The sequence below is a fragment of the Anthonomus grandis genome, chromosome 9 (genome assembly GCF_022605725.1).
Source record: "Anthonomus grandis grandis chromosome 9, icAntGran1.3, whole genome shotgun sequence".
In the NCBI taxonomy this organism is placed as follows: domain Eukaryota; kingdom Metazoa; phylum Arthropoda; class Insecta; order Coleoptera; family Curculionidae; genus Anthonomus; species Anthonomus grandis.
In genome coordinates, this window is record NC_065554.1 from 10,055,398 (window position 1) to 10,078,990 (window position 23,593).

Genomic DNA, 23,593 nt, shown 5'->3' on the forward strand with positions numbered 1-23,593 from the left:
TAAGTACATTACTAAAGATGAGAAAGTAATCGACGATCGATGTAGAAAATGTCTGCGCGTATCGGAGACAATTTAACATATAACATCAGGACGCACATCTCTATTAGCTACCGAATATCTGAACCGACATAACTGTGTGGCAAAAATTACTCATCAAGAACTAGCAAAACTTTCACATCTAATTGGCGAAACTTGCCCCTATTACCAGTACAAACCAGAAATTGTACTTGAAAATGACGACTTTCGCCTCTACTGGGACAGAACTGTTTTGACCGATAGGACGCTGACTTCAAACAGACCAAATATAATCTTAATAAACAAAGCCCAAAAGAAAACCTTTCTAATTGACATAGCAGTGCCAAATACCAATAACGTCCTAGAAACGACACGCACTATACTTGCTAAATACGCAGATCTAGCTCACGAAATTAAACAACAATGGAGGCAAGATATATATATACTCCCTCTAGTTATTTCATCCACTGAAATTGTCCCTTTAACACTGTCCAAAAACCTTAACGCATTGGGTCTTTCCTCCTGGATGATTGTCACTATACAGAAATCTATTATACTGAATACATGCAACATTGTTCGAAAGTTCCCAAATCTACCATAGCAAAATTCATCTTGCCTTCAGGCCGATGAAATTAACAACACCGCTATTAGCGAGCTAAAACAGAAAAATAATAATAATAGTACTAAAAATAATAATAACATAATTCAGACTCAAATTCTGATAAAGATAGTCTGTCACACCTCTATCAATTTTTATCAACAGTTTTGAATATATTGAACCCGTCTTGAATCACTTGCTAGGAGGTATGGACCACATGCATCCGTATCAAATGAATGATATCCAATGAATTCAGATAACATGCGACTATCAAATAAAACTTTCCTTGGATCTTTATTAAGGAGCTGCATCAGGCTGTAAAGTATCTTGAAGTTAATAAAGGTCATCTTTGTTATACATTGATCAATATGCTTATTAAAACTCAGATTTTTAGCCACATTACTACATTTAATCAGTTGACCATTCGCATTAACCTGAATAAATTTTTCGAAGGTGTTCCTAGATTGCATCCTACCAAAAAGAAAAAACTTACATTTACTTTGCTTCAAACTTAAGTGGTCACTTGACGCCTTTGCGGGTGAGACCACTTAAGTTTGAAGCTTACTGAAATTACTAAACTCCTTGATCTTTCCTACTGCCTGAGACCTATACTTTAAAAATGGTCAATCGAAGAATAATAGATGCATTTGAAATAGGAAATAAGTTCTAACTAAAACGAGGAAGCAAAACTGTTTTTTATTCCAATATCAATAAATAAAGTAAAAATTCCCTTTATAAGGATGCTACGGCCAAATACGCAATAATAATAAATAAATCGTTCTCTTTCATGCTTTCTCTTTTATTAATAACATGACTTGTTTATCAATTAATGTTATACGATCATTGTCTCTAAATTCCTTTTATTTCTATTAAAAGAAATTATATCTAGTTAATTGGGCTCTTAGCACCTCCGAACTCTTACTTAAACTAATTTGAAAAATTTCAACTTAAAATAAATCACTAAAACAAAACAACAACAGCATGGTATCTTAAATGCATTTTATAATAGGTATCCATCCAAGCTTCTTACGAAAGGTCAAGGTGCCCGTAAACGTCCTATTGATATATTGCAGTTAATATTTTTTTAAACCACTAGAATTGGCTAGAGAGGCGTGACTGATCATGTCATTAAACAGCTACACAAAGGATTATTATTTCATCAAAATTTCAGCATTAATAGCTTTTTGAATATTCAAAAATGTATGTACAGCTGTAACTCATTTGAAACTCTAGTGAGGCTATTTTGGTGCCGTTTGCTTAAACGTAACTGCGGCCCATTTGCGATAATGAAACAGCGGTTAATGTTTATATGAACCAAAATAACTGACGCTTGAGAGCTAAAAATATCTTATTTTAATTTTTTATTGGTTAGAAGTAAACTGTAAATTATTGACCTAGTTTTAAACTATAGGAATAAAAAGACTTTAAATCTAGACTATTTATGTAATAAAAAATATTACTAAGCTATCACGCGTATATTTATAATGGTAAATATTTTGGAAGAAACGTTGCTGTACAAAATAAACGTTTTGCAACTTATATATTTTGACATATTATTGACCGTATTGAACTTGCAAGGGTAGGAAAATTGAAAATCTATTGGTTGATGCTTTTTATTTTGAGAGTAGTAATTTTCTAGGCAGTACAGTCAAATAAATATATTTTCTATTTTTGAGCAAACATTTTCGTTAAATTGGTTCTTACCTTTTCTGGTGCTGGCTAAGGGTATTTTCAAATTATATCTGAAACCTTTTTGGTACAAAAAAATAATAATATAGAACCGTAATAAAACGTTGACTTTTTTAAGTTTGGTTTAATATCACAAATATGTTTTTAATAATTAATCTTTGTTTATTTTTCTATTTTGGAAGGTGGTAGACCACTAAATGTTAAGAAGTAATAGAATTCAGACTTAGTTAATTTTAAACAATACTAACTTTTTGGTATCTTCAACCGTTATCCACTATTCCAAGTTAACTACCATTTTACAGTCCTATACGAGGTGTGTTCAGAACATAACGAAAACTTTTAAGTTTCGCGGGCTTGGAGAATCTAGTTGGAAATAAACTTGACTTTTAAACAAAAACAGCGATGAAACATAGTCTTATGGCGTCAAAACTAAGGCGCAGTCGTCTCAGTGGAGACATTCTGGATCGCCCAGATCGAAAAAGACTCGACAAATACCATCGAATGTGAAGGTTATGTGTGTTCTTCGGCACAGTGCATTATGAATTCTTGCCACTAGGTCAAACAAGGTAGGCCTCAAAACTATACTCCCCAACTTAAAGAGAGTTCTTGAGGCAAGTATTGCACTGGGATATGTTACATTGACATGGAGGGCGGCAGATGTAGTCTTTATCCCAAAACCGGGCAAAGACTACCACCAACCCAAGTCCTTTAGGGCAATAAGCCTAATTCCATTTCCAATGTAGACTATAGAAACGGTTATAGAGAAGTATATAACAGATGAGATTTTAACAGAATCGCCACTACATAGAAATCAGCATGCCTACATGAAACGGAAGTCAGGCGCTTCGCTCGGTACTGAGCAAGGTTTAAAAAGCTATAGAGAATAAGGAAATAGCACTTGCATATATAGCAATAGCATTTGATAATGTGAAAACAGATCATTTCTGCCATGCGCTTTTGACTAGGGGTACTCCAGCACACCTGGTTAGCTGGGTCAAAACGGTGCTATAAGACCAGAAGATCAATGCTACACTAGGAGGTTGTCGTGTCGAGACCAGGGTGAAGGGTTGCCTTTCGCCACACCTCTGGTGCCTGGTGAGGAACAGTCTTTTTATGAAGCTAGAACTTGAAGGATTCTATGCACAAGCATGCGCGACTGATGGGCTAGTGATAATCATGGACAAATTCGTGAACACAGCCGGTGAGCGCATGCAAGCCACCTGTAGGATGATAGACCAGTGATGTCACGAGACAGGGCTGTCGGTCAACCCAGAGAAGACCGAGTTCATTCTGTTTACTAAAAGGAAAAATTTGATAGGCTTTAAACCTCCCACTATGTATCAGGCTCGCCTAAAACATTGGGCCAACAGGTCAAATACTTGGGAGTTACTTTAGACATCAAACTAACATAGAGCAGGTAGTAAATAAGGCAACAGCCCCAATATGGTAATGCGAATATTAGATATAAGATGAGGTATAAAACTCCAGTGGCTTTATGCTGTAGTCATACTACTCATACGGATCCTTGGTATGGTGGCCTGAGCATTAAACGTCACCAACGCCCAAAAACTGGCTAGACTGCAAATACTGGTGTGTTTGGGAATTACTAGAGTCATGAGAACAATACCTGCCACACCTCTAAACATTCTTAATGGGCCACTGAAACTCCGAGTCTGGATTGAAAGGGAGGTCATGGCGGCATATAAGAGGATGAAGGATAGGGGAGAATGGCACAATGTACACTTAAGACAAGGCCGTATGACGACCACTCTCAGGATGTGTAGGAACATACCAATTCTGATATTCAGATATACTACAGCAAGTGGCAATTTAAGGTTTAAAAATGTTTTCGGGTGAAAATCCTGACAAAGGCAAAATGGTCAACGAAACAAACCAAGGAGCTAAACGATTTCCAGGCCTGGTACAATGGTGCATCATGGATTAAAAGCACCAGGTCAGTCGGAGCCGGAGTGTACAGGATGGAAACGAACACAGGGTTCCACATATCCGATCCACTAGGAAAACACCACAGTTTTCCAAGATGGGGTGTTTGCTATACTTGAATTAGCAAACAAACGGAAATGCACACAAGGCGATCCAAAAACCCAGGGCCTGCTCAGTGCTAGTCCAGAAGTGCATAGACGCATTCGAAAGACTGGCAGCACACAAGGAAGTGAAACTAAGGTGGGTCCCAGGACACCAGAGTGGCGAGAGCAAAAGGTTTCATTAGTAAAGTTCCATTTCCAATGTCCCCTTCGTAAGCCCTTATCCGTGTGTTGACCGCAACAAAAAACTAAGTACCTAACAACTTAATAATTGGGCCTGGGAAAAAACAAGGAAGAATTGGAGAAGGACAGAAAGATGTACGCAGGCCAAGAAGATGATACCAGATCATGATGACTCTCAAGTAAGGTGACTTCCGACAAAAAGCCGACAGAGGATCAAAAACTTGTTGAGAATACTAACTGGGAGATCTTAAAGATCTGAACTGGAACCATATGCAAGCATTTATTAACAGGATGGGCCAACCCAGTGAAGACCGTAAATTCGAAGTGGAGGCGTAGAGGTGGGCGATTCTACGCTTGGTGGAAATACACTTATTTCCGAGCCTTCCAAATGTTGGATATATCCACATTGGGTTAGTTCCTTGGTTTTGTGTTATTTACATTATTCCTAAGAGCTTTTTCTCCTTCCAGTATTGTTCTTTGCACAAAATATTGACTCTAAATAGCAAAATATAAGACTTTTTTATAAATAATAAGAATATTATTAATGATATGATCTTTAGTCCTATTAACGCAACCATCTTTTTTTCAGATCTACCTACATATTTCTTCACCTAGGTGACTGTGCTATATAATTCGAAAAATTCATCCATTATTCCAAAGATGCTGGTCATACACTTTTATAACACATATAGTTGTGTTTTTACCTTTTATAAAACTGTGCTATATAAGTTAAAATTACCATAAAAGTTATCATTTCCGGAAGTATCCATGCTAAACGCAAAAAATGTCTACCGAATGGATTTTTATGAAAATAATCCTACGGACTGCGTTGATATTTAATGCTCCAGGGTATCCAAAATAATAATAATAATAATAATAATAATAATAATAATAATAATAATATAATCTTAACGTTATGGGTAGTAATAAGACAATAATAGAGACACAAAGACCCGTCCACAAATCTAGTGCACGTTTTTAAGATTAGCAATTATTATAAAGGAGGTTTAACTTTCTTCTTTTATAATTAAAATTATAAAAGAAGAAATTTCTAATTAATCTCTTCTATTCTAATTAAAAATCTAGATACCTGTTATCTTTTACAGCTTTGAACTTACTTGTAACTGTCGGAGGACTTCATTATGAGCACTTTGAAGTTGCAGTGCTTCGGCGAGTGTGTTTCCTAAGGTCGTCAGCTCTGGCGTTATTTCCAATATTTTTAAATTGATCCAATCTCCACACTAAAAATAAAATAATCTATTTCAATGTCTAATAAATCAGAAATTAAAAACTTCCGAAAGAATTAAATCCATATAATTTTATAATTTGGTTAGTATAAAACAGCGATTTAATAAGAACTTATTTAAATGCACAGGTAAAATAATCCTGAATATAAACCAATTGGAATTACATAATAATCAGAAGGGAGAAGAATCTTTTTAAGCAAAATCCCTTATTTATGAGCATGCATGCTCATAAAGAAGGTCTTTAAGATTTTCATTATTTAAATATAGAGCCTCTGTTAATATATTAGTTCAAATATGTTTAATTGGTCAAGGTTCTGCAGTAATTGTGTCATACTTTTAACGAAATAAATTTTTCTAATCAGTTTTGTCATAAAATGCTCATAACATTTCTATTTTGTACGATTAAGATCTAATATTTTACACTTATCTATTGCTTCAAATCATAACTCCTATGATGTACTATAAACTAAATTGATAAAGTTTGATTTATAACAAATATTCTAAGACTTCTAATTTCTGTTTCTTTATTAAGTATTTATTTTCAAGAAATAGCCTTTCTTAAAGAGACCGGATTTCATTAAATAGTAATGAAACAAACTACGTCACAGGTCTCCCATTTATTAAAACTAAAAGTCAAAGGATTGCACGTGTTTCGCTCATACTAAGCATCATCATACATGTAGTTACTAGTCCCCGTCCGATTTTGCCAATTTTAACTTAATTTGCACCCTTGCCGTGTATCATATAGTGTTGTTATCTATTTTTTTTCTTTCTTTTTATTAGTGAATGCACAAGTGGATCTAATGATGCCTAGTATGGGCGAAACACGTGCAATCCTTTGACTTTTATGTTAGTAAATTTGAGACCCTTGACTTAGAGTTTGTTTCATTACTATTTTAAGCAAATCAGGTAATTATTGTTTTGTTATTTTCGACAAAATAAATTTCAACAGAATTTACTCGTCATTTCAGGCGTATTTATACGGTTTAATTCGGATCATCGATCTAAATGAATCATGTGATGTGATTTTAACGGATTAAGAGAAAATTGAATTTTTATAGGTCAATTAGGGTAAAGTATTGAGTTTTTAAAATTATGTCAGTACACCGTCTCTCTTAATCTCAATACCAGAAGTCCTCTTTAGTGCTTATTATTTACTTATTATTTAGTATTGCTTTATTTTTACTCCTTATGTGTCGACGAGAATTTTAGCCTTATACTGGCAAATGCTTATAGTTTGAATAGTCTCAATATATCCACAGATAAATATACGCTACGCGATTGTGTTCTTAGATCTGTTATATATCTAAACTTTTAAATAGGTCTATGGAGAGTATAGTCAGTAGTCAGTAGTCCATAATTCATATAGATCATCTGCATAAATTTGATAATTTCTGAAAATAATTGTGAATTAATTTTTAGCACTGGCCATTTCTGTTATCCTACTTAGTTTTCACTTAGATATTTATAAATTTCCTGATTATTTTTAGGGCAGGTGGTTTTGGGTACTCTTTTTACAACTAGTTCTTTTGTTCTATCTCCGATTTTCTCGGAATGTCTAAAAAGTTGATAAAACCACAGAATAAACGATCTCAGATCTCAGATCTGAGATCGTTTATTCTGTGATAAAACCGTCTTTTTCGAGAATTTGCATACATTTTGCCAGTTTCTACCTTAAAAATCTTTTTTATGTGGGGCACAATACATAAAACTATTTTCATATTTAAAACTGAACATTTACTATTTAGCAGAGAAAATGGTTATTTATGTAACAAGTGTGTAAAGTGAGTACTTTACGCACAGTAGTAAAAAAACAAATTTTAACAACGTTGATATAGATTTTTGGGTTGTAAAGAAGTCGTAAAAAATGTTATTTTTCATGATCTACATTTTAAATACCAATGTTATAGCAGATTCTATAAGCTAAGAAAAGCAGGGTCAGAGACATTTACTTTATGTTGTTAAAGTAAAACTGACAAGTTGAAAAGAAGTTGACCATTACATAAAATCTGAAAGCTTATGACTACATTAAGAACAGTATTAATTTTTCATTTCTGCATTACTAACTAACCTTGATTAATACATAGATGATACAAAATGATATAAGCCTTCCGATTTAACTTTGTGATCCATACAGGTATTATTATAGTTGTATGTTTATAAGTTATCGAAGCATAACTATTTATACCAGACATTAAACCTTCAATCGAGATGCCGAAAAACGAAAGTAGATACTAAATATGCAGATTCTCGCCCGTAACCTAAAAAGTCGATGTTGTGGGTTGTGCAAGACATTATATTTATGTTAAGGCATGTATACCCTATTATGGCAACGTTCTGTCTTTATAGCATAAGGAAAAGCCTAAAACGATGACAAATTTGTATATTCGTTGCAATCTTCTCAATTAGATACGATTATTTATACAGTTTTAATTTCACAACGATTATTGAAAACCCCCTGCAATATGATCTGTAGCGCAACATGATATGTTTATAATTAATTTAGTGGCTTTCATGAGTTAAATTTACTCACAGAACATAAAAGATTTTATATATGCAATGATTTTTTTAGAATTATAATAGAATTATCATCCAATTCCGGATACTTTATAGATAAAGGTAATCAAAAATTATATCAATTTTTAACTTAACTTTATTCAAAGGTCACACCTCATCTCATTATTTTCTGAATGAATTATTAAGAAAATAAGATTTCAAGCCCACGTCCTTTCTATTTCTTTATTGGGTTACTTTATTTTTATATACCTACACGTACTATAGTCGACAGGTTGACTGACTAGTATAAGTATAATACACAATACATTACGAACTTCCGTTATAAATAGCCATTGCAATGGCTGAAGTGTAACATTTTAAAATAACAGATTCTTGATATATTGGCAGTAAATGAATATATGTTTTTCTGATAATATTTTACGCCTACTCATTCGTTTTGCATACATTTTATGTGCATACTAGACGCCTGAAGCCTTAAATAAATTACAAAAAACAACGGGTTTTAGAATAATAATTTTAAAAAGTACCTAATACATTTTCACAGTTCTCTGATTGTCTACAAAATTTATTATACCTGGCTTTGCGCATGATTTTATTTATACATAATCTGATAGATTATATATAAATCATATAATCTACAATAGATTTTATTAATATATGTATTTATTTAATCTAATTTACATTGCACTTAGTACCTACTAATAACATTTTGGAAACCGTAATATATCAAATTCAACAGATAACAAACCTTATTAGTGCGATATGAAATACTTTAAGGAACACTCTTATAATAGGGTTCACAAAAAATTATAAGGTTTTCTAAATAAGACAATGTTGCTAGGAAGAATTCCAAGGTCTACTAAATTTAATAATTTAGTAGACCTTGGAATAAAAGATTTCAAACGCAGATTTGTCCGCCTAAAGCACTGATCTAGTACGTCTTTTTAAGATGACTTACTCTATTGATTATTATTGGTCTAAATGAGCATTAGATCTCTTCTGGCCTTTAAAAATGGGAAAGAGAAGTATTGATGAAGAAAATCATAGTCATAGTTGAAACTATTCAAAGGTAAAATGTTTGGTTTAAAGGAATATACTATAAAAACTTTCATTTTACTTAATGAGTTCTGTAGACACAAAACTTATAGTATTGGTTTTACCATACTCCAACATTGACTGATTAGACTGTAGTATATGTCTTGCAGATGTGAAATTGATAAATATTAATAGTAATAAATTTGACAATAAAATTGATAGATCTCCACTAAAAACGCCATTATACTCGAATATAATTTTGTCTATGAATAAAAAAGATGTGTGATTTTTTTTTATTTTGTTCGATAAATAAAAGAGAGTAATCCATTATATCAAGATCTACACCAGAAAACACTTTTACCAAATATTATTTATAAATTTTCTAATTTTCCTTAAAAAAAAGCAATTTAAGTAGATTTATGAACTTTCCAGATATTATAGAGATATAACATTTTCAATATTTGATCAGAAAAGCCGAGATAGCACATGATTCACGCTGTTGAAAGTTTTATGTATTTATTACATGAATCCCGACAACTGCATCCAAGTTACCGAACAGTTATTATATGTAAGTAGAATTAAGTCAGTAGGCTTACCATAAACTCCCAAATAGTTGAGAATAGATAAATATATATTTTCACCAAAATTATATGAAATAGTCAGCATGAAATGATCTAATAAGCTAACTAATACCGAAACTAAAGAAATAGATATCAGAACAGTCAGATATTTGAATCAATTTGAAGAAGTTTTCTTAGATCTAAGATTATGGATGTTCAAAAACATCATATTTGATTAGAATAACATTACTTAGCGAAAACTTAGTTCAAAATACTATTATTTGAATATGCAATTATTGTTTCTTATTTTTGAGTTCAATACAACGATGTGATAAATATTCTTACAAAACAATAAAGTTAAATTAAATACAAAATTAGCAAGCGAAAAGAGCAGACACTTTGATTGAGTATGGAACAAATATAAGGGTTTCAAAAAACTCAGCTGCTGTAATTTACATTACCATTAACAGCGAACTAGCTATAAAGAAAGACACCCTTTTATAAAAATATATAGCTGTAGAAGCAGTTTATATTTTACTTAACTATATTATTAATGTCAATATAGCTTCTAACAATATACCCATAGATTCAAAAAATTTGCATCACCTTATTTTAATATGAAGAAATTCATTAGCGTCCCCAATTTTATAGGCTTATTTATTAGTTTTTATTTTTCATATTCGTCTCACATTTGTTGCACGACAAAAATGTTAATAAGCTTTTTTTGGAATTAAGCTTTTTTTAGTTCGATTATGACGGTCCAGAGAAATACATTTTACGAGTTCACGTGAAAATCTGCCTCAGTGAGTCATAAGTGAGATTGACCGTGCAAGAATAGTGGCTTTACTTGAAAAAAAAACTCATAAAGGGTGGTGGCTAATAAAGTTGGGTTTTAACAAAGTGATGTGTGTCTCACTTGGAATCCTGATCCCTTATTTCCTGAATAATTCATTTTATGATAGACTGAGAAGCGGTAGAAGGCATGTAACTAATCAAAGATAGAATCGTTATATTCACTTTACCGTCCGAAGAACCCAACTATGGTAATACCAGCACTACAAAGAGATATGCGTGATGCTTTGGGAGTTCAAGTATCTGTCTTTACATTGCGGAGGCAAGAATTGGCAACCAGTTTAAGTTGTCGCCGACCATTAAGAGCACTCGGACTACAACCTCAGCACAAACTTCGTTGACTGGAGTGAGCAAAAGAGCACATGGCTGTACCTGCAGAAGTGGAAGCACGCAGAAACCCACCTAGGACTATACAAGAGGTGATTCATGCTACTCGGGAAGAATATCATAATATTCCTCAACAACATATCTCCAATCTTATAGACAGTATCAACAGATGTTTCCAAGCTTGCATAAAGGATAAAGAAATATATGATATTAAAAAGTTTTCAATCAATTTGTTAATTTTGATTTGTATTAAAAAATAAGCCTTTATTACGATATTTTACGAGAGTAATAAAGTTTTTTCACAAGTATTTTCGTTATTTTCTTGATTAAAACTATTCATTTAATAAGTTTTTAATTTATTTTCACTGATTAGAAAAAAAGAGAACTTTAGGTTTTACAAAATTCTTTTGTCAGGAAGCCTATATTAAAATCATCTAAGATTTCAGTTCTCTTCAGTTGGTAAAATAAGGGTGGTTAGATATAAGAGAGCGGTTCAGATATCATGGAGACAAATGCTGTAGATGGCACGCATGTATGTTTTGAAGTTGGTAACTTAAGTATGTGATAGAAGAGTAAGGCACAGTTTTCGTCGAAAGCGCATGTTTCACGCGCATGCTAACGATCATGCGTGTACGTCAAGTGCCGACTGCCGTTGCGCAATGTATTGTTATTAATTTTTTAGTATGAGAAGGCGTTAAAAACACGTAAATCTTTCTGCGTTTGCGAAATCAGCTCAATAGTGAGTACCTCAGTAGGGCCGTGTTTAAATGGGCCACAAAATTCAAGGATGGCCACGAAACCGTCGAAAATGAGCCGCATGATAGTTGACCGCAAAGCAGCATCACACCAGACAACATTCGCCGCATAGAACAACTAATTTTGGAGGACCGCTTGCTGACGCGATACGAAGCGAAGGACGGTTTTTTTAACGTGAGTGTCATCTGAAGAGTGGAGGAAGAAGGAGGTGTGCCAGTCAAAGCGAAGACAACCAGGTTCCTGGGTAAGGTTATGTGTACTGTGTTTTGGGACTGACGGGGTGTACTGTACGTCGACTTCCTGCGCATCTAACGTTCCATCAAGACAGATGGTGGAATCCTCTTATCGCTCAAAACGGAGGAGCGTTCCAGCACGAAGTGCGATTCTTCTTCAGGATTACGCGCACCCTCATACCGCGCCTCTCACGCCCGATACAATATCGAAATTGGGGTGAAAGGTACTGAAACACCCCTCCTACAGTTCGGATTTATCACCCTGAGACTACCACATGTTTGGACCGCTGAAAGAAGCGTTCGGAGGTCAAAGATTCAAAAACGGCGACGAGGTACAGGAGATCGTGCGCACATGGTTGTCCGAGTTACTCAAGAAATTATTCGATATCGGTATTAAAAAGCTTCCGGAAAGGTGGACAAAATGCGTAACTAGTGAGGGAAGTGCCTAGAAAAACGTACCTAGAAAGCGTTTGTCTTGATCATATTTGAACCACCCTCGTATACATCTCCATTTTAAACTATTCATTTAAACGCCCTCCGATTCCATTTTCTATATATCACGATCATTCCGATCTGCAGCCTTGAGATGCTGTTTAGACATTCCTCTTGATATTACTTGAATCTAAGAGCTTTTGGGACGTCCTCGTTTACATAATATGCCTTGGGGGAATCCATTTCGTAGCTAGTTTTCGAATGCTTTCTGGTGGGGCATTTTGTTGGATATGTTGGTGGCATTTTAGTCAGTTATTTTCAATAGTATATTGAACGTCTTTTTTTAATGTTCGTAATATAACGAATTCTGTTATTTCTAATATGCTGTAGTGGCGAAACTCACTTTTGTATCACGGAGTTATTGCTTTTGCTACTGGAAAAGTTACACTTCATACCTATCTATATACATATACATATGTCCGGTTAAAAGTCTTAAGTCCCCAAACGAACAAACATTCACTTATCCTCATCCAACAATATATATATATATGTATATGTATATATATATAGTAGTATTAGGTATTTTATTAAAAAAAAAATATGTCTTCTTGTTATTTTTTATCGTTTTTTAATTGTAATATTCATAACAAAGTTAGGTAGGATAATGAAAAGAAGAAACGAGCTCAGAGATTAATAGATTGAACCTAAGCTCCTAGGTATATAAAAAAAATCTATTACACCTCAAGTAAATTATTGTATTTAAAACTTATTGAACTTAAATTAAATTAAGTATATCGAACGGTATCGTTACAGATTTAAGTTCATATTTCTTTTTAATACGTGAATAAGTCTATTTTCTTCTTCTTTTCAATTTTTGAGCGTGTGAGATAAAAATTTCTAAATTGATTTTTGCTATAAGTGACGTAATACCCAATACCATAAGTAACTCACAGCCCCTTTGGCTGCCCACTGCCTTACAATTATATGGCATGACATTACCAACGGTACAATCTGCAAGGAGAAAAATCTGTAAGAGAAATCAGCTCTAGTTACAAAATATAATTTGTTTCTAAAGCGAAGAAATACCTAATATAAAATCAAAGTCAATATTTACGGTGAAATACTTAAAATTTAGGTACAAATGGCTAAGTTGTCCTATTATGTCTACGCTTGCGGAGTATTTAGTTTGAAATTTGTCGCTTTTACTTTTTGCTTTTTTTTCAATAGTATATTTCTTTATCTTAAGCTATAAGAATTTTCATATTTAAATCGTGAGCTTTGCATATGTAACACGTATCAAAGAATGTACGCGCTCCCTAAAATTCGTAGGCGTTTATACAATGCTTTTACAATCTATATACGCAGAACACATTTTATTAGGTTCTTTAAAACTGATGCTTGTATTTGATGTTACTTGTGGTGGAAGTATAATGTTTTATTGCTTAGACTTAAGACTTAAGAGATTACAAAATCATGTTCATATCCATAAATCAATATCGATTAGACAAGTGATTACGTTTTGTTCAAAAAAACTGACAAATCAAAACAATTCAACAGCCTGTTAACGGCCGGCTGGGCAAAATGTAGGTCATACACTTTTACTCATTTGTGCAATCGAAAATGTGGTGGGTGACAATCGGTTGTATTGTAAGTTGTTCGAATAGTCTGCAATCAGACACATCATACAATTATATTTGCACTCATATGATGTATACTCATCGATGTACAATATCTCAAAGTACTTGGAACATATTATCCTTTGAAATAGCGAACTAATATTATTTATTATAGCTTTATTTCCATGCATATTAAGATTAAATAACACATAATTTTTCTTGATCGCAGTTTACAGTAAGGTTAATCTTTGTACTATATAACCAAAACTAAAGTTTTAATTAAATTTAGGTAGAAGCTTGTAATTTTTCAAAATAAATACCATATAATAAGTTTTCCTGGTTTTTTAGGTCAAGCAAATTCCCTCATGAAGTTAAGTGTATTTTAAAAATATTTTACAATTAATGAGAAATATTATATTTTTAAAATTATATATATTTAAAATTGCAACATAAAGGTATTAACCAAGGCTTAGTTTAAATAATTAGTTTAAACTTAACATTAATTTATATAAATATTAAAGGAATATGAATAAATTAAATTATAATACCCACTGCCATAGATCTCTCCTAGACCGCAGCAACCAAAACCCTCTTAAACGTATTTAAGCGATTTACTCTTTTATCCTCAATTTATAGATGATTAAAAAATCCTATACCTTTATTTAAGACGCAAATCTTAGCATGCTTAGTGTTGTAATAAGGAAAGCCTAAGGCTAGTGGGTTAAAAATATATAGGAACGAAAGTTCTAATATTTAACCCTAGTGAAATAAAAAAAAACTTTGTCGAATTGCACTTTTTGGTAGTAGAAGAACAGTGTTAAATCAACGCTGACACATACTTCAGACTAATAACATGGATTTTCGGATTAAAAATGCATAAAAGTAGCAACAGAGCATTCAAATAGTTATTCTGCACAAGATATTTAGAGCACAGAATTCTTGTTTTTAATGTGTTAAATCAGAGCGAGTTGTTATCGTACCAATTTTCAACTATAAAATCATACTGTTTCTGCACCTTGTCACATATGAGAATTTTTTACATTATATGACACTGTTTAGACTTGATCCCCTTAATAGATTCAAACCACAAGACTGTAACTCTATTTTCTAGCAGTATGCTGTGATTTACGCAGCAATGTCAAAGGCTTTTGATAAATCATAAAATACTGATGCAAGGTAATTTTTTTTTAATTACTCGTAGATTTTAGGTGACTATTCATTTACTTTAACAAAATCTTTTACTTCTAAGATTTTTATTAAGTACTATGTTTAAACCGTAAGTCAATCAAGATGAACAAGAATAACAAAATAATGTTAATTTATTTTGACACTAGGAGCATAGATATAGTCTATTTTTACAATATTGAAGATGTTGACTCTTGATACAATGAAAAATTCAAAACATCTTGAGACATCCATGAAAAAATTATGAAAGAACTGACTTGTTAGTGTAGAAATACATTTATCATGAGTCAGAAATACAAATTTTGAATATGACATTATCTCGATAGAAATTGTAGAATCAGCCAGTAGTACTTAAAAAACATAGTAAAAAATAATGTATATTTGGAAGAAGATAACTTAGCAGATTTCAGATTAAGATATCTTTTTTTATTCAATGTTAACTTTGTTACATATTATTGGTACTGATAAAATTGTTGCAAGAATGATTGTTTCATTAATTGTTGGTATCCAACATAAGCTTTTTTTTATGAATAGGCTACAAATATAGCTTTTCTAAAAATTATCAAAAAATAGTTAATTTTTATGGCTGTAGTTTGGATTTATTATTATTATTTACTTAGTCATGAATATAGATATAGTAAGAACATCGTTAACAATAAAAACATTTTTTCTCTCCTAAAGATGTTTTCATATTATCTTAACAAGTGTTAAGAAAACAAAACCAGTTATTCGGTTTTAGTAGTATATTTAGTTTTATATTCCACTTAAACGTATTTTCTTGGTGTTATTCTTTATTGTTGTCTTAGTTTATCCTAAAAAATTGTATTTTTTCGATTTTAATTATTTGAAACAAAGTTCAATTTAAAAAAACTATTTAAAATAACAATAATATTTTATTTATATATGAATATATTTTTAAATGAAGCAATGCTTTTCTATTGGCTTAGGACATGTAGGAATATGAATTACGGTCCTAAGATATATTTTTTGCAGCTCTATCATTAAATTCATAAAAGGTAATTTCTTAAATTTATTATTGTTTGTATAATTTTTATATTGCCTAAACTATGACAAAAAATAACCATTTTCTTAACCAGAGCGTTGGTGTGTGATATCTACAGGATTGTAGCAAAGCATTTTTTTAAAAATTTGATGAATTCATGCAAACACATTGTTAACGAGAAGTTTTAGCCATATGAAGCAAGAAATTTGGATATTTTACTTGATTCTTGGAGATCGCCAATACATGTTTGTACTTAGTTTTATCAAGACAATCCGATCCAATAATAAAGCAGAAAAAATGGTTAATAAAACATAGGAAATACAAAAATGAAAGAAACATGCTTAAATTAAAGAAATATGATGTACATATGTATTTTAGGACCTCTTTAATCCTAATCATTCTTTTTATAAGTAATTTTAAAGCATAACATTAATATGATGAAATTTCCAAGAATCCTTATAATTTACGGTTCAATATCGCTTTTAATTCCAATATTTTTATTGCCTCTCAACTGTTTCTACTTTTATCCATTTCTTCAAAAATAAAAGTTATATTTTTTAATACGTGACCCTTAAGGTCATACTGCAATATAGTAGTATTGCAGTAAGTACATATTAGTTACTATAATTACTATTACTATAATTAGTCTTTAATTGATGGTTTTATTCGTGTAATTTTTTTTTTATAGTAACTATTTTCCTACAGTCCAAAACATTATATAAATATATTTTTAGAAGCAAACGTAAAAGATTCTCGAAAAGACCATTATTGCGATAGATTAATGACGGTTTTAATTTTTGGAGTAACCTTTAAAATAATTAATCTCTCTTAACCATGTATAACAGATAACTTGTAACTTGATTTTAAAATAAATTTGCTGTAACTTACTTGCTCTTTTGCTTCAGAATATTTTTATTACCGAATACGTCAACTATATAAAACTGCATTTCTGCTTTTTTAAACGAATGTAGCACAAGCCCGCTTTCCTTTAAGCCCATTTTTGGATCAAAAGAATTTGTTAAGTGCTCATTAATAGAAATTATATCTTACCAGTCGTATGCGATTTTTTATCAAAAATTACACATAATAGTTATCTACATAAGCGACTATCAACCCATATTTAAAGTTAAAGATATGAGGGCATTTTCAATAAGATTTTTTATCACACTTTTGTATCTTTATCGACTTGCAAATTGTAATACGTGTTCACTGACTTGAAAAAGAGGAAGCTATTAGCCCAATTTATTATATAGTTTTTATATAAACTCTAGTATATTTTTATTGCTAAATTATATATTAAAAATGTTTTTCTGAAGACACTAAAAGAAAAGAAAGTGGCTATTATAGTTTTTTTATATATTCAACAAGCATTTCACAATGATTCACCGAATTAACCCTATGAATCTGCACTGTTAAGGAGGGTCAACCACCTTATGTATGACTAGATCTAGATAGAAATAAATAACTTTATATTTACCGGATAATCTGTATATTTGCCGGTAATCGCAATTAAAGAAGATAAACCAAAAAAGATCTAATCGATTATTTAAGAGGTACTGAACTCGTTTCCAAAACTGATCAAGAATTAAGTCTGTCTTATGATTTCTTATAGGCCAACATTATGCGATGGAGATGTTCCTTTGATTAATTATTTGCCCCTTCACCTACAGGATGAAACCTTAAGGCGTACAAGCTGCAAAATGGCTTAAATGGTATCTTGACAAGTACTGACATTAGGATGCAATTAATTGGGAAAAACTAGGATAGCAACAATCTGGGCTGGCAAGCGCAGGCCAATTTATTTGTGATTGATCAAGAATATATTAGGAGACTAGAAAAAAAGTAAGTACCTTCTAAGGGGTGATCGGAACTCTTCAACCGGGCCAAAACCAGTAACAACTGGGAACCATATTGTAGGGCGTTAACCGACTAAACTAAGGCTATACGTAAAGGTAATATGGATTCATGAAAAAGGTTCTGCCAACACGCCAATGAAATTCCTCGCAGTGCAAGGATCTAGAAAGTGCTATCAAGGGAACGTGAATAGAAGTTGGGTCAATAAAACGCCCCAATGGCACTTTCACATAAGCCAGACGAGAGACTACCTAAACACACTTTCCTGGGTCCGAATTGCGTCACCACTTTGGAGAAAATGCTGAGCCAGAACCCCGGCGACCATGCAAACTAAACTGGATTTTTACCAAAAACATAATTTCGCCTAGTGAGGTTAAATGTGCTATTAAATCATTTCAGCCTTTTAAATCACTAGGAGGGGACGGAATCTATTCAGCACTTCTCTTTAAGTTGGGCTGGACTTACTTTTACCCCACCTGTTTAGCCACACAGCACTACTTAGAGCCAGTCTAGCATGGCAGTACATTTCAACGTGCTGGAGACCCTCCAACGTGATATACATACCAAAAGTCGGGCGCCCAATTGCCGAGGCATCTTCGCTCAGGCCAATAAGCCTGACATCCTTTCTGTTCGATTCGATAGAGACAACAGAGATGTAGCGCTAGAAAATCGCCCACTTAATGTCCGCCAATACTACCAGGCAGGTAAAGCAACAAAGTTAGCTCTCAACAATCTTGTAAGAGGATTAATAACTCGCTGAAACAAAAGGAAGTGGCAGGGGCGCTGCCACGCTCACTCTATGAATCGACAGCAGCAAGAGACAAAAGAATAACGACCACTTTACAGGGCGAACGTGTGCAGTTCAGGGCCGCGCGAGGTTGCTTCCAGGGAGAGGTACTATCTCCTCTTCTGTGGTCGCTACTCGTTGACGACCTGTTGGCCATAATTCGACTATAGAAGGTCAAAGTCCAAGCTTATTATCATCTGGTGATCTTGTTAAAAGGCCAAAATTAGAAAGCAATTTCAACAGTACTACAAGAAATGCTGAAGATCATTCTAAAATGGTGCGAGAGGGAGGAAATGTCCATTAATCCGTATAAAATGGTAATAGTGCCGTTCACCAGGAAAAGGAATATGGGCAACTCAAACCGCCAATCCTAAGAGGTAAAACTATTCAACTTCCAATGGAGACGAAATATCTTGGAGTAACCTTAAATTGGACCTCGCATCTTGACAAAACAATTAAGAAAGCAAAACTGTCCCTATGGAGCTGTCGCAGAATATACGGCAAAACCTGAGGAATGAACCCAAATTAGATGCAGTGGTTATACACAAAAGTCATCAGACCTACGATATCCTACGGCTCTGTGGTGTGGTGGAGCAAAGCAACACAACAACTATCCAAAAGCAAACTTAACAGCCTTCAAAGCCAGGCCTGCTTGCTCATTACTGAAATACTAAACACAAGTTCATATTCGGTCAACAAACCAGACCGAGCGGACTGGGATTAGAAACAGATGGAACTAGAGAAAGAATCCAAGTACATTCAGACGGCTCCAAAACTAATTTTGGAGTAGGTGCTGGAATATACAGCACTTATTCAAAGACAGCAATATCTATCTGCCTTGGGAAACACTCATCAATTTTTTAGGCGGAAGTACATGCCACTAAAATCTGTGCAAGAATGCTTAACCAAATGTAACTTGAAAACAGACAACTAAACAAAAACCATCAAAATCTATAATGACAGTCAAGCGGCTCTAAAAACGCTAGAATCCCCTACCTGCACATCTAGAGCAATACGGAGCTGCAAAAATCAGCTCATACTGCTTGGAGAAGGGAACAAAATTACCCTAACATGGATTCCAAGACATGCTGGGCTTACAGGAAATGAGGCGGCTCACTGTATCTGTAACTGCACAGGCTAGTGCAAGCATTACTGCACTGCGTCGGTATAGGTTCATTGTGCACCTCTGTTGAAGAAGAAGGGGACTTCTTCCTCAGGTCGTCATTCGGCACAGCGAATCAACGAGAGCGACAAGGTCGCTAAGGGACCCTGATCTGCTAAGGGGGTGAATGGGATACGCCTAGAAAGCTGCTATGTATTGATGAGAGAGAATCTTCTCGTCTTCATGATTGCATGCCCTGCATAGTGGACTCTTACTTAGTTTTATTTTAAACAGGTGGCGATTGACCAGTAAGGATGCCTGTTATAGGACGTAGTTTTTATTTAGTCAGAGACAATTTGCGGATTGCTTTCAGTTTGTTCGGATAACTGAGAAGCTCCTTGAATAAATTGCAGCCTTGAATATCATCTCACTGCTTTTAGAAAAGCGTATATGAATGTGATTTTATTACTTCAATTTTCGCCATTGTCAGATCCACGAAGAGCTTGGGCTCTGCTGGTTGAAGAGCGAAAGCCCTCTTGGCAAGGGGATATTTTCCTTGCTGTGGTTGTGCCCTTTGATCAAGCTTTCACGAGGATGCGATAGCATTATTGCAATTCATATATTGACACAGCCGAAACTGCCTCTTTGCAGTCTATGTGGATAGTCACCATTGTATCAGTAACATTGCTATTAATAATTTATTCTGCCGCCAGGGTTATACTATATATTTTGGTTTGAAGTCCTAACCTGTTTTAGTTTTTGGAAGCATCCGAATAGATCTTAGTAATACCCGCCATCTGATTGGTTCCAATGTCCTTTTTGTTAATTTTGTAGGGTTTGTTTAAAACAAAAATTGGCGAGGCAAGGTCAATTTGAACCTCCAGTATAGGAAGCGAGTTTGTAGCTTCTTGCCAGAGGCGGGCCCTTTGCAGACCTATCCCATATTCATTCCAGTAGAGTACCTAGTAGGATGACCTCCTTTACATATATGTTCAGGGGCGTCAGACAGAGCATGACTTCCAAAGACCTGGTTGGTGTGGTTCTCATTACTCTCGTTTTGTTGAGGCAAGCCATTCTTTGAACATGGTCTAGTTTTTTACGAATTATGATCTGATCCACTTTGTAGCCGCAGACAATAGCATCCTACGTTAGAATAGGCCTTATGGTAGCTCTGTACATTTACATAACCACTCTGGGGAAGAAACCCCAGGTCTTGCCAATTATGCACCTACACTGCACGTAAGAGATATTATATTCTTTATGTACGTTCTTTGTAATATGAGAGTTTTAATTTAGTTTGCTATTGAGTGTCACACCTAAGTACTTTACTTCTGATGCAACTTATGAACCCGAGTAGGGTGCCTGATAGGTTTGGTGCTAGACACGATGTTAGTTTCCTCTTTTTGGTGAATAGCCAAAATCCCGAAAAGACCACTTCAGTCTTTTTTGGGGTTAATGTATTAGAAATGATAGCCTCTGGTCATCATCTCTCTAATTTTGATGTCCTGCACATCTTTGCATTTAATATCTATGAATTCTCCGTCACTATTCCGTACCCCCAAATATCTGTCCATTCTATTTTAGGACCCAATGGAAACTAATTTATTTGGCGAGCCTCGGCCAATTTGCATAAATCTAAACTTTTATTTATTGATCCCTGAACCCAACAGTGGATATATTTTAATGGCATTTATTAGTGATACGGTTCCGTAAATCTTCTAAAGATTCAGGCTGGGGGGCATATATTTCTGTCTTAGATGTCCACATAAAAATAAATTAAAGGGTAACAAATCGGATGATCTCGATCGCCATTCGATATTACCCTTTCTCCCAATTCTACCAGAAAATGTTTATGAAATATTGGTTTTTTACTTATGGTAGCGTTGATGGTTTTCCATAATTTTGATCAGCGCCGAGTTGACGATCTTCTCTAATAAGCCTATTTCTATATAAGGTTCTTGAGCTCACTATACTTACTAAAACCATTAAATAAATTAGCCTATGGCTTTTCACCTTCCAAAAGCTGATTTGCTTAGTGCTTTTGGGTACCTTTAGAACAATTTTAAGCTATGAAGGCTGTATATACCTCAGTTTCATAAAATGCTTTTACTGACGTAACAGATCATTAAATGCTGACATAATAAAAATTATAATGAATCATCTCAAGTTTCATTAAAAACTACGAATACTTATATAAGTCGTTAGTTTTTTATTTTTATCTGTATAATTATTGATCGTTTGAAGGACTATGCAAATTTTTTTAAATCTGCAAAATGTATTAAATGAAATAAATCATCTTTATGTTTTAAAAAAAATCTGAAAAAATGCTACGAGTGCATCTACCCATCAGGCGGTATAAATAGGAAACTAAAAATAATCATGACACGCAGAAACTTATTTCTGTCACAAGGTCTTGAAGGTTAGTAGTGCAAGTGAAATGAAACTAGCAAACATTTTACGTAAACAAAAGTAACTGGTTTTAATTTGCAAATTTCAATTGCAATTTTCGACATATTAACTTAACAACAATTACAACAAAATATTTTTAAAAATAATTCATTTGTGCTTGTATAATACCCCAATTCTGTTTTGATGTACACATTATTTTGCCATCAATTAATTAATTTAGAAGTAATAAATCTTAAATGTTCCGAGATATCAGACAACTAATTCGTCCTTGAAGCTTAATTAATTCAAAAAGGTAATATACTTACAATATGTAAATGAGTAATTGGTATTCTCTACATAATATCTTATTTTATTAGTGATTTCGTCCCAAATAAATAGAAGCAAGTGGGTGTTTTTACGGTAGTTAAATAATTATTATCATCCAAAGTTTATAGCATTAAAGGCTACATGCTACTAATTTAAACTATGACTAATGTGAAACAAGTTATATACACGAGATTTCTGCTGTTATTAATTTTAATTAAAAATATTAACAGTAGATATTTCCACTTTTATTTTAAAGTATTACAAGTATATCTGAAAAATGTGTAATATATTTGTTTTATTATAACTATTTAGTTGACAAATTTACGAAGTTTATATTATCGACAAAATTTAAAAAAAAGTGAAACTTTTTTAAAATAAAGTTTGTTTATAAAAAGAAAACTAAAATTAAGTAACCTAAGTTTTAAATCATGCATTTTGGATACTGACATAAGAGACCATTACCCAATAATGCAAAATTTTAATCTAGAACAAAATCCGACCATACCAACAGATAAAATTAAACACGCTTCAGCATATTATGATCATATCTTTTGAAAGAAAAAACCACCTACTTCACGGGACTAGTCTCAAATTTGTATTTCTGAAGAAGCTGAATTAGCAACTTACAGATTTTATTAGGCCATTATCAAGCCATATCAAAACAATTAATAAAAAGGGCTAATTTAACAAAAAGGAAATAATTTTTGATTGTATTTATTAAACCTCAAGACACACTGAAAAAAAAACAAAAGATACATTTACTGATAAGCTTAAAGCAAAATACACTTCATATAAGAATATGCTTAATAAATACATGGAAAACAAAAAAAATACAATAATAT

General features: G+C 33.1%; 1 protein-coding gene across 4 annotated transcripts in view; it reads right to left on the reverse strand.

The window, feature by feature from the left end:
- The window catches only part of LOC126740641 (titin-like), a 216,822-nt gene that overhangs the window by 87,077 nt on the left and 106,152 nt on the right, over positions 1-23,593 (reverse strand). For all 4 annotated transcript variants that reach the window (XM_050446754.1, XM_050446751.1, XM_050446753.1 and 1 more), the window contains one exon: positions 5,649-5,771. In XM_050446754.1, the coding sequence (XP_050302711.1) occupies positions 5,649-5,771 (123 nt within the window). The remainder of the gene's footprint in view (positions 1-5,648; positions 5,772-23,593) is intronic.